The sequence below is a fragment of the Strongylocentrotus purpuratus genome, unplaced genomic scaffold, assembly GCF_000002235.5.
Source record: "Strongylocentrotus purpuratus isolate Spur 01 unplaced genomic scaffold, Spur_5.0 spur5_scaffold_21, whole genome shotgun sequence".
Classification (NCBI taxonomy): Eukaryota; Metazoa; Echinodermata; class Echinoidea; order Camarodonta; family Strongylocentrotidae; genus Strongylocentrotus; species Strongylocentrotus purpuratus.
Window position 1 is genome coordinate 6,383,881 of NW_022145607.1, and position 12,574 is coordinate 6,396,454.

Sequence of the window (12,574 nt, forward strand, 5' to 3'; positions counted from 1 at the left end):
CACCTATCAATTGTTTTGGTCAATAAAATCTCTAATATCTGATTTCTGCAAACACATATTTCATCATACCTGTCTTTAGACACAATTATATACACATGATTTTGTTTAGTACTCTTGTTTATGTTGGGGCATGAAGTATAACACACATATGGTTCCCTCTGCATCTTCTTATAATAGTTTACTTGATAGTATTGTCACATGCATAGGGCGGACATTTTAGATACAAGAGAAATTAACGTCAGGGTCGAAGTAATTACATTTGTGTTTTCATACCTTTTCTTAAGTTAGAATTAAACTTATACGTTTACACACCACCCTCTGAAATATATTTCTCTATCTAGAAGTAAGGAGAGTGCTGTTTGGGAAGGTCTTTTTCATTATAACTGTATCACGATCGAGAAGGGCATTTCTTGTAGGAATACAGTTACGCATGCGTGTAGAAAAAGGGAAATTCCCTTTCCCAGTGTTTCGACGTTGAGGGCTATTGACTTCGTGGGCGACGATTTGAGTTCAATGCATATGCGTGTGCATAGTTCACTGTAGGCTATGTCCATTCAGCGCGAAAAGCAAAATTCGATGCGGTACTTCATGTTGTAATGAGATTCGCTGCCTTGGCCTTGTCTCTGCACTGCTCTCGATATCTACGTCTACTACCTCCTGTTTACAATTGTGTCAAAATGTCGTCTATCTCAAGACCAGCTAAACTGTCTTTTCTTGACTTCGATGCAGTCGGTGTGGATTTGGACCACACACTCTGTAAATACAAGCTGGATAACACCTTTTCGGTAAATCATTCAAGTTCTCACAATTTCCATTTGAACCCAATAGATCTAGATCTAGACTCTAGTCTAGGTCTAGGCTAGACCGAATTTTCCGTCTCTTTCGTTCGTTAGCCTCTTATTGGGGTAGGGTCGGCTCTCTCTTTAGAGACGGAAGCCGTTTATACACATGTCCTTGCTAACGCCACGGCCAGTCCTGGTCGTAGCGTTTTGCCCCCAAAATCCCCCAAAATGTCATTTTACCTCGAGCATGTTATATTGTAAATTAGGCCTAGGCTATAATAAATCAGTTCCACTTACCAACTTGACTGAAATAATCAGTTTAATAGTCCCTTTTTAGGAAATTATGGGTCAAAATCGAAATCCATTTTGAAAATCTTTTTCAACATGGATTAGCAAGGACATGTGTATAAACGGCTTCCGTCTCTAAAGAGAGAGCCGACCCTACCCCAATAAGAGGCTAACGACGGTCGAAAGAGACGGAAAATTCGGTCTAGGTCTAGGCCTACTCGGCCGCAGACGAGCCTAGGTCTAAGTAATATTAATAAGCTTGCTATAAAGTAAATAGTCGTGATGATGATGATGATGATTTAGCGTAAACTCGATGAGGGTGTGAGAGTCGACTAAGGCCCAGGGCGTGTAGATATCTATTACTATTAGACCGAATTTTCCGTCTCTTTCGTTCGTTAGCCTGTTATTGGGGTATAGACCGAATTTTCCGTCTCTTTCGTTCGTTAGCCTCTTATTGGGGTAGGGTCGGCCGGCTCTCTCTTTAGAGACGGAAACCGTCTATACACATTCCCTTGATAACGCCACGGCCATTTCAGGTCGTAGCGTTTTGCCCCCAAAATCCCCCAAAATGTCATTTTACCTCGTGTTTATCCAAATGTAAATTAGGCCTAGGCTATAATACATGCGCCATCTACACGTTCGTAATGGCGTTATCACAGTTTTTCCTTCATAATCATTTTTGCCTTCGGCGTAGACTAGAAGGGATGAGATTGATTTAGATGACTCCGGCAGCGAGAGTTTAACACGGCTTGCAAGATTTTCAACATGGATGTCGATTTTGACCCATAATTTCCTTAAAAGGGACCATTAAACGGATTATTTCAATCAAGTTAGTAAGTGGAACCGATGTATTATAGCCTAGGCCTAATTTACATTTGGATAAACACGAGGTAAAATGACATTTTGGGGGATTTTGGGGGCAAAACGCTACGACCTGAAATGGCCGTGGCGTTATCAAGGGAATGTGTATCTAGACGGTTTCCGTCTCTAAAGAGAGAGCCGGCCGACCCTACCCCAATAAGAGGCTAACGAACGAAAGAGACGGAAAATTCGGTCTAGGCGTGTATATGCTTCACTTTTGAAGGCAGAATGAGCGATTTGTAACGCTCATCGTAAACGCTCATCGTAATCGCAGTTCCACGGTGTACTGTTTATGCTCACTTCTCAGGCTCCTCCAGGCAATTCTCCCTGTGTGGCCTTAATTGGTCTTCCAGCTGGATTCGCAAACCTTCACTGTGCATGCTACGTAGACCCACTAGAGGTCAGTGCGTTGACCCTATTTAAACGCGTTTACAAATTGTAAACGCATCTTTTTGTGAGTTTACAATCGGCGATCATGATCGCCGTTTTTTGGGTGATTCCACAAAAGTGAGCATGGACGCAACCGTGTTTTAAACTAAACTCGTAACAGATGCCTGATTCTGGCCAGAAAAAGTGAAGCATAAACACGCCCTAAGATAGACATTAATCAAGGAGAGGGAGGACCAGAGTCTAGATGTAGATCTATCTACTATAAGAAAATGTAGGCCTAGACTTAGTCACGTTCTAAGTTTCTAACAAAACAGTTAACAAAACTGTTCAATAATGTTATTATCACACCTTAACTTCAGGTTTAAAAGAAATGCAGAATTCATTGTGAATTAGAATACAAAAAGGTCAGGATGGCCTGGGAGGGGGGAGGGGGTGTGTTGATGTTGAATGAGGTCTTACTTAGCTGTGATGTTCAGCAGTAGAAACCCTGATGGTTACCATGATTCAGTTCACTTGTCCCTTGCCGGGCACAGGTGATGCCAAGTAATTTATAAATTATAGGTCTAATAGTATTAATAATGCTAGTCTATACTAGTAAAACTTATAAATTTAGATCACCCTTTAAACAACATATTTAATGAATCTTCTTTTCTTGCAGCTGATTTATAATAGTTTAGCTGAGGTAGTCGTTAGCAGAAAGGGGTACAGTAAAGAACTTCTGGAGCCTTTCCATAAAGACAGAGATTTTTGGTAAGTACATTTCGACCAGAGATAACTTGTGTGTCTTTTAGTAGTGCTCCCAGAGACAGACATTGACAAAAGGCTCACTAGACTGACAGCCCACAAGACCGACAGCTCATGAGGCTGACAAAACAAAGACATATAAAAGAGAAGGCAGAAATATGTCTCGTTGGTCTTTTGAATCCTCTGAAAAAGTTGATAGAAAGCCAATGGGACCAATATTGCTGGTGTCTTAGGTAGTTGGTCTTGTGGGCTGTTGATCTAGCAAAGCACTGAAGTTGTCAGTAGCCCATGAGAACAAAATAGTTTGTCTACTGCGCTGTCTCTCTTGTAAATTGGTCTTGTGGGCTGTAGCCCTTTAGAATGGTATAATTGATCATTAACCCAATCTGCAGCCTGACTAGCAGACCAATTTATTGATGATTAAGAACTGTAATTGTATGGCTGTAATTCACAAGCCCACCAAGGACTGAATTCCAGAACTATATTGTACCTCAGAACAATACACGACCAATGACTGACTACTTCTATAATGAACGTTCTTTGTATAGCTCATATCATTAACACAAAGAAAGTCCCTGTTCTCAGTACCTTGTAAGGCCTCATTGATGTACGGGTTGTTGGAAATTGGAAGCAGTACCTGTACCTTAGCAACCTAATTGCATAATTAATCATATCACATTAAACAAATTCAAAGAATTAATACATGACATTTTATTAGGTAGCCTACTATTCATTCCAACTATTACGCATGCGTAACCAATCTGAAACATGAAATTTTATTGTATAAATAAGATTGTCTCATGTGACGGCAAAATGGTAGTCTAACAAGTAGCCAAATGACTAGTCTAGCAATTTCTACAACTTTCAAGCTAAAAAAAATCAAGTTAATTCATAACAAACAATGTTTCTTAAAGAAATGTTGCCATTCAAACATAACATCAAACCATGTCAACAGGAAATGGACTTGAATTGTCACATGACCCCTTCCACCATTGGTCCCAGTTTGGAGCTGCCATTCTCCGATACTTTCCATATCTGACAGATCTATCATCATCGAGGAGACGTTCCACAACCTGACACATCATCGTGGGCTCCAGGAGACGCTTCTCGGGGATGCTCTCCACTCTCCATCTCTTCTTCCATTCAAAGAATTTGTTGTAGATGTCATCGTGGCTATCTAGATGGCGGAGGTAGTTTGCCAGCTCCTTCAAAGTCGAGAACTGCTGGATGTGAATGAAGGAGCCTGGAGGTAGGACAAGATCATAGTCCTCCTTTGGTGGACCATAAACAACTGGTACTAAATTGTCTTGAAAAGCATCCCAGGCCTTTGTGATAAAGTTACGGCAATTGCAATCTTCAAGAGCAAGGTAGAATTTGTGACGCTCAAAGTCCTTCTTGCAGTTGTGTGTATTGCATTCAGGGGTCCTACCACATGTTCCATAGATATCGACAGGGATGAGTTTGGCAAGTTCCTGGACAAATGTCAATCGCTCCCACTTAATGTAAGAGCCGCTGCATTCTTGTTCAATCCACACGGCAAGCTTGTCCTTTCCTTCTGCCCAGTTTGTCGAATTCTGAGAAACTTTCTCCATCTCTGTAACTTTGCCAAAATCTCCAAACAGATTTCTCTCATACAACCTGTAAGACATGATGTAGTCGTATGTGTTATTATGGTACTTGACGGGTGGTATGATGTTCCTCTGGGTTCGGACTGGACTCTGAGCTGAATAGAAGATCCATTTCTGCCCTAGTTTCTTATGCTTGTGCATCTCAGCCCAGTCCCAGGTGGAGAGATAATGAAGAAGGACTGCATCACTTGTCTCCATGGTTTCAAAGCGGGTATCCTCAATTAGCCGAAGACTACAAGGTAGCCCTTGACAGGGGAAGTCCGTTCTCTCAGTAGCCAAGTGGAAATCGTGTGTCCATATTTGGACCTGTTTAAAGCAAGGTTCTTGCAGCTCAACAACTATCCTTTTCTTTTCATATCGTCGTCTCCTTGATGTTTGTGTTAAGGCTATGCTGTCATTCAGATCACTTTTTATTCCATGTTGAGCCGAGATTCGTACCCTCCTGTGCTGACTGGGATCTCCTTCGAGCATGTTGCCATCTCCATCTTTCCCCTTTGCCGGGCCTCCAGGATGGATTCTATAGTCTCTGCTCGGAAGGGCCACTTGAGAGTCAGGCTGAGAGAAGTAGTCATGTTGATAGAGGTACAGCAGGCATAGCATCATGCAGTATAGGATAAACAGTGATCCTTGGCAGCGCCGCATCCATCGGGGTACACTTGCCATTGCACTGGGATTTAAAAGATGAGGGAAAACAATCCAAAGGGTGTCTTACAGTTGTAATTAATTGTGAAATTGTATGTGAGAATCGTTTCTCCCTAATTTACAAATCATGATTCTTTGAAGCTCCCCTGTATATGTTGCTGTAAACCACATACATGCAGGTTTTTAAATACTGACATGATAAAGCGTAATGTGATAAACTTTTCTGGATCCTATATCTTACTGATAAGTAAGCATTGTTCCATTGTTGTGCTCAGATATTTTTTTTTTCATCCCCACTTGTCATTCATCTGTATGTTATACAATATAGTGCCACAGGTTCCCCCATTTGGTTTACCCCCTTATGTGTGATTTGGACTTAAGAAGTGAACTAGGCTCATTGATTGCAGGACTCTCAGGGAGTACAGTTTTAACACTGATCTGGCTACTATTGTTATTTTTGTTGTTATTATTATTATATTTTGTATTACTTCTATTAAAATAAAATATCAAATAACATAGAACCCCTTCTCTTTTTCACAAGCTATAGATGAAGAATTTGGGTTCATTTCAGTTTTATTTTGATACCTGCTAAAATACTGAAAAAAAGAAGATGTAGGCCGCAGGAACATAAACTTTGAGAAACCTAATCTTATTGATGAATCATCTGAGTTTTCATAAATATTTGTCTGTCTTATGAAATTCAAATATTTTTGATAACAAAACAAACTTACAATGATTTTGCACTGATTAATCACACATGGGCAAGCAGAAGCTCAGTCACGAAACGGTCATCCATTGTTAATGTTTTTCCATGATTGAAATCTTTTGCAAATGTTCAGTCATCCAATGTTTATGGCTCTCATTCAACCTGGTTTTCCCAAGAGCAAATAATCTTTCTGTGAGAGTTTTGGCTGTATTGTTTTATATGTACCCAGTTCTGTATGACTGAACCAGAAACCAACACACATGCAGAAGTTCTGACTGTGCGGTTTTGGATGAAAGTCACGCTTGAGAAGGCTGTGAAGTTGACAAAAAGTTGAATTGGAAAGAATTCTATAACAAGTGGCATGGAAAGATATGTGTCATGCATTCTGACTTGGAGGTCATTCACACAAGTCCCTTTATCTCAGCCATGTCCACTTCACACGTAGCCATTGAAGTCACTACCATTGCGCTTGTACTGTACAGCTTGTAACTTAAGCACAAATTTTTAAACATTGTTGCAACAAAAACTTTTGTGGATTGCAGAAATGTCCATGTACATGTACATGTATGTCACACAGGCATGTAACTGTTGATAATCTAGATAACACTTCACGTGTGATACGATTTTATTTGATCATTAATTACCTGAAATTGATGTCACATAAATACAACAATTAGAATACATACACCAATTAAAATACATACACATAGAGAGAGAGAGAGAGAGAGAGAGAGAGAGAGAGAGAAAGAGAAAAAAAAAGGGGGGGGGGGTTGAGGAGAAGGGAGATTGAGATTTTTGAGATACTATTTGTTTATATATTCTCTAATGATCATGACCACAGTAACATTGTAGTTTTCTCCTCCAAAATAATTCATAATATCAAGAGTAGCCTATAACTTTAAGAAGCCTTTGAGAGAGGGCAGCCATCACCAACTTTACATTCATTGTACTCTTGTTTTGTCTTTCCACTCTGTCCTTAATAGCACAAAGGGGCTAGTCTTCGATGCCAAGAAGGGGAACTTCCTGAAACTGTCCAGAGAGGGCGACATTCTCAGGGCGAGCCATGGGACCACACCCCTCAGCCAGGATGAGGTGTGTCGGATCTACGGTAGTCAAGCACGATGGGAACACTTTGATTTCTTGAAAGATACGCTCAAACAAACAGGTGGGACTTAGGCTAGGATGTACGATACTTTATTCAACATGTTAATAACTCTCTCCTTCCCCTTTGTTTGATACAGGATCTACTTGGTTCCTGGAGGCAATGTGTTAAGTGCTTAAATTTGCCAAGTGGTGTTGCCCTTAAAAAGATTAGATCTTTCCTCATTTTAAAACTCTTAAAAATCTGTTAATATTTTTTATTTCTGGTTCATACTCTTTTGAATACTTTTTTTCAAAGTTAAAGAAGGCTGTTTATATTGCTACTTGTCATGTATTTCTTGCATGATTGAGATAAGGATAACACTTTTTGCGAATATTTTGTGAATATTTTGTTTTATTTCTTAAGGGGCTTGTGATTTTGTGCAATCACATGATCTGTATAGACTTTGAAATCCTGCAGAGCAACTTGCTGGTCTACTTTGACCTTGTTTGCTGCCATCTCTTGGCCTGTATCCTGACTTTTACACAGCTGAAGGCAAAGGCCTAACAAAGCAAGTTCATATTTGCACAGAATCAATTCTCGAGTTCAGTCAAAGTCCATACCCGTGTCACACAATAGTATACTTTTTGTTGTGCTGTTTCCTTAGAAACAGTAAGGAGGTTAATTTACGATAACAAATATCCCCTTTTAGCTCTCAGTAGATTCAGCAGAAATTAATGTTGTACAATCTAAAAAATAATTGTTAAAATCTCCATTTAAAAGGGCTATTAGGAGTGAGCACTTAAACAATTTCAGTTTAACACTTTTAACATTGTAGATCTAACCTTTATATTGTTGGATCCAGCTTTTTCACAGTGTTACCCTATTATTTTTTTTAAGTAGTGGTCACGTCTCGTCAGCCCTTTTAAATATTGATTTTAGTTTTTAGGTGTACATGTAGGATCATTACTACCTGTCTCACTCCTTGTTCAAAATAAGAGGTTATGCATTTACCAGTTATACCGATGTGTGATTTGACTCTTATTGAAACCATAGTCCACATCAACAATCATGTCAATTAGCATTCCCAAACACCAGTACCATCACCATCATCACCATCACCACCATCACCAACACACAACACGACTTGAAGTCACCAGTACCATTCCCTTCACAACATATGGTCAGCTGAGTGCTGTACGAGCTATGTATTATGAAAATAACAGCTTTCTTGCAGGCAGGCAGTTCTTTCTTGTTTTTTTCTCCATTTTGTTTCTCCTATTGAATTGAACACCAACTTTCCCTCAATGCATGTTGATGATTTGATCTTACAACTTTGATGGACATCTTTTCTGACATTCATAGTTCATTTAGTAAACAGTTGACTACTTTCATAACCCTGTCAATATGTTTCTTATATAGGACGTAATCTCTATGTATGCTACATGTACATGTATGTGGTTAACATCTTCATCAACTTCATGCATCACACATTGAATATACTACTCTCAACCATTTCAGAAGTTTAATTAATAAATGACAAACACCATGTGTCATCCAATATCATTGATTTATTCAGTCTCTTTAGTTGAGTCACAGGAAGAAATAACATACACACATATATAATAAATTATGTACAGAGGTCTTGTACAGTGCCATATTAATTTTCATGATGTGAAACATAAATTTGCAAATATGATTTGTGTTTTTGCGGCAAGGAGCTTCATGAACTGCATAGTTTACATAGCGATTCCATCATTCGCAGTGTGAACCATTCGTGAGTCCGGAACATTTGCTCTATTTACAAAAGTCTCTTGCAAGTGAAATATCTGGTTTTCTATATACACACTTCTCTCAAGATTTTTCTCTTTATTGTATAAATTAATAGCAGAACCAGTGATATGCAAAAGGATACAGTAAAAAATCATGTTCAAAGTTTTATCAAGAGTTTTGATTAAACCATCAGTTAGTTTTGCTTACAAAGAGAAATGTTTCTTTAGTTTTGATTACCCTGTCAATGGTACAATATTGTCAAATGCGTTCAGATCTGACTCCTGGATATGATATGAATCCAAATTAATCTTTGGTTTCAGACTAATATCAATGTGGATAGTTCCTCATCTCTGTATTGCAAATTCAGGAAATTTGCATCTTTCTGAAAGTTACTGACAGTATTTCAAAATAAATTTACTTGATAAGCTGATGATAGCCAACATATGAAGATTTGATTTTATATTTATTGTTGAAGTGGAAACTTGTTTGGGGAGGGGTATACAAATGAGGAAAATGGGTGAAATACATTTTGAAATCAATAACGTGCATTACCATGAAGCAGTCTATGGGTACAGCATATATTTGAAATACTATAACTAAATTTCTGACTTTACAGTGATATTATAATACAACTAATTACATTTTTGTGGTTGATTTTTGTTTTGTAGAACCCTTTGATAACATCTTCATGGTATAACATACTGTACATCTTTAAGGGCATTGCCATTCACATGATCTTCATTTTGAGTAATAGGGTTTCAGTTTGTACAGACGTGTATCAATCGGATATGATTATTTACGTCTGAAAACTGACCTGACCTAATAACGTCACCATCCGAAAGACATGACTTAGTTTTGAACCTAGGATTGCCTGAGCCAGCTTTTAGGCGAAGACAGATAGCTGATTGAGACCAATTCACATTTGAAATTCTTTCAGATTTCATGATTTGATTTTTGACTAAGCTAATACCTTAACGCAATTATATCAGACTTGGCAACATTGTGATCATGATGTCCATGTGGAAAGAATTCAACCTACATGTAGGCCAATTTTATTGCATGCATGTAATGTATTTCAGATTCAGAACTCTTGCTGCTTTATGGGCATGAACAAACTCATACTGAAGATAATGCAGTGAAGGGTCCCTTTTCTTTGCTATCTGAAACATACTTTTTAGGTTCTCGCATCCATATTTTGAAATGATATATCATGCCAAAAGGATACAAGAAGAGCAGGACAAATAGGATACAGCACATGACACCAAATGTTGCCCTGTTTTCAGACAACCAGTTGTCAGGGTACGGAATACCAGTTTCTAATGGCACCTCAGTTGTGGTTGTGTTTTGCGGTATTGTTATGTTCTTTATTGAAACAATGGTCGTAGTAGTTTCAACTTGAGGAAGAGCGTACAATACAAACTGAGTACAGTTTCCTGGTGCAAAGACAAAAGGGCTGCTTTCTGTGCAACAGCCGATGGAAGTATCCTCAAGAAAGAATTTGTATTTTGCTTCAATGGTTTCAGAACCCTCCCCTAGTAGGATATTCTGTAGCTTCTCACTCCCTTCATAACAGCTAATCCTGCCTCCACTTGGGTACCCTTGAGTGGCATTGCAGGTGATGGTGTCGTTGATAATGTTACACTGTGGATCTGAAGGCATGTAGAAGACTTCTAAGTCGATGTTCTCCTCCACAAAAGAGTCAGTTGCAGGATTCACGTGCAGGGTATATGTCCCAGCATCTTCTTTCTCCGCACTTTGAATGTTCACATGCACACTGGATAGTGTGTCCTGGATGTCCAATCTGCTTAGCTGTTTGGCAGGAAGAGACCCTTCTACAGGAGAGCCATTCTCAAAGATGATCACATCATTGAAGAGGATGGAGTAAACACTGGTCTCTTCAAGAGCCTCCTGAAACACCAAGGAGATGGAATCACCCTCATAGACCTCACTAGCAAAGATGGTTACAAATGCTAGCAGAACAAGCGTTAGAGTATATAACAGCCTCATTTTGTAGAAAGGTGGTTCACTCTGCTCTCAGCTGGAAATTGAGCCCTAAATTGAGGAAAAAGTATACCATTCATGAATTACACCATTTCTCTTGAAACTTGTGGTATATAGTTCTTCCAGATTATCGGTGAGAAAATCCTAAATGAATTTACTTTTATGATTGGAATACATAGTCAAATAAAACGAAAAGAGTGGTAGATTTAAAACAATCAGAGAGAGAATATGATTTATTTGACTAAATTGAAGATGCATAGCACTTACAGCATTTCATCTCTATTGATACTTGCTGCAAAGGTGTTTAAAGGTATTACAAAGTTTTGGGAAATTTTGAAAAATGGGTGGATAGTGATTCTTTACAATTTCGATATATTTGGATGCCCCTGTGGATGTATTAAAAACACCAGAAATTTTAGCTCCTAAAACACTTCTGCTTTTGAGAAAAATTGAATATAAAGATTTACCGGTGCTCCCGGTAAATTTTGATACATTTCAAATAGCTCCTACGGCCGTACAATGGTAGCTGCGACCATAAAAATCTCAGAGTATGTAGTTGTGGTACATTGTATATCATTTCCGAACGAGAATAGCTAATCGGTCGATTTTAGTCAATGAACATTGATTTATAGCTTAATTAATATCTTGACCTTGAGAGGGAGCTATTCAACATTAAGTGTTAATTATTTACAATTTCATAACTTTAGAGTCGATTTCGACCGCGACAACGATCACTGAATATTGTAGGCTCGTATATGCTTCCAATATGTTCATTTGAACCAAATTCATGACCCCATACCAAAACTTTGCATTACCTTTAATATTAAGCATTAATCCAACAATAAATTTACCATGATGCAAGGTTTTTCTTACATATATCTTCTATTATCCAGACCTATTCAAAGCTCACAGGAAATTTCATACAAATTGCATTTTGTTGAAAAAAATCTTACCTTTTTTTCTCCAAGCAACATGGATGTCCAAAGGCTCTGTTAATGCACTGGAAATCTATCCATTGTATTCTGCTACTGAGGAATACCGTTTTATCTTGAACTTTGTGCTCAAATACAATACAAGATTTTCTTTGCTCTGCATGAGGTGCACTCCCCCTTAAAATGAACTTTGGTTTGAATCTATTTGAATATGAATCATATTTGGATTATATTCAAAGTAGTGATGAAGCTGAGGTTCGAGGTCTTAGTTTGAATGCACACAAAATGCCCTTGTCTTTCTGTTTGCCTGCAGATACTTGGCCAATCAGAGATTGAATACAATGACTCTAGTTCAGGACTACTTTAATGAATCTGTATGAAGACTTAGTGCGTGATACTGAGTTGACTTTTCTTTTAGTGAACTGCATGTACATGAGCGTGATAAATTTAGTTAATTTACCCATTTTTTTACTCTTGTATTATTCTAAAAAAGAGCATGACTCCTTTTTATTAAAGGTACTACAGTGTATTCATGATATCACTTAGTCTAAACCTTGAGTTAGACTTGTGTATCAACTAAAATGTACATGAAAAAATGATAAATGTTGAGTGTAAGTTAGGAAAGATGACTTTCAGTAATATGGCCTTTTCATTGCTTCAAGTTGTTTAAAGTATATTCAAAGTGGCCTGTGTTGTCCATTTCATTGTTTCAACATCCTCATTAAATACAAGTGACGGATCTGTGA

The 12,574-nt window shown here is 38.3% G+C and overlaps 2 protein-coding genes across 2 annotated transcripts; one reads left to right on the top strand and one right to left on the bottom strand.

The window, feature by feature from the left end:
* Positions 1-505: 505 nt before the first annotated feature.
* LOC115928336 (5'-nucleotidase domain-containing protein 1-like) lies at positions 506-8,012 on the top strand. The gene is made up of 3 exons (XM_030995497.1): positions 506-785; positions 2,980-3,071; positions 7,025-8,012. The coding sequence occupies exons 1-3, from the start codon at positions 597-599 to the stop codon at positions 7,215-7,217; spliced, it is 474 nt and encodes a 157-aa protein (XP_030851357.1). The 5' UTR covers positions 506-596; the 3' UTR covers positions 7,218-8,012.
* A 1,999-nt stretch (positions 8,013-10,011) lies between these two features.
* LOC105439778 lies at positions 10,012-12,112 on the bottom strand. The gene is made up of 2 exons (XM_011669160.2): positions 11,850-12,112; positions 10,012-10,947 (listed from the first exon to the last, which is right to left on the bottom strand). The coding sequence occupies exon 2, from the start codon at positions 10,900-10,902 to the stop codon at positions 10,012-10,014; it is 891 nt and encodes a 296-aa protein (XP_011667462.1). The 5' UTR covers positions 10,903-10,947; positions 11,850-12,112.
* Positions 12,113-12,574: the final 462 nt, after the last annotated feature.

Coding starts and splice junctions, on each gene's coding strand:
- LOC115928336 (XM_030995497.1), top strand. CDS start 597: ATGAGATTCGCTGCCTTGGCCTTGTCTCTGCACTGCTCTCGATATCTA. Junction 786..2,979: donor AGCTGGATAACACCTTTTCG/GTAAATCATTCA, acceptor CTTTTCTTGCAG/CTGATTTATAATAGTTTAGC. Junction 3,072..7,024: donor CATAAAGACAGAGATTTTTG/GTAAGTACATTT, acceptor TGTCCTTAATAG/CACAAAGGGGCTAGTCTTCG.
- LOC105439778 (XM_011669160.2), bottom strand. CDS start 10,902: ATGAGGCTGTTATATACTCTAACGCTTGTTCTGCTAGCATTTGTAACC.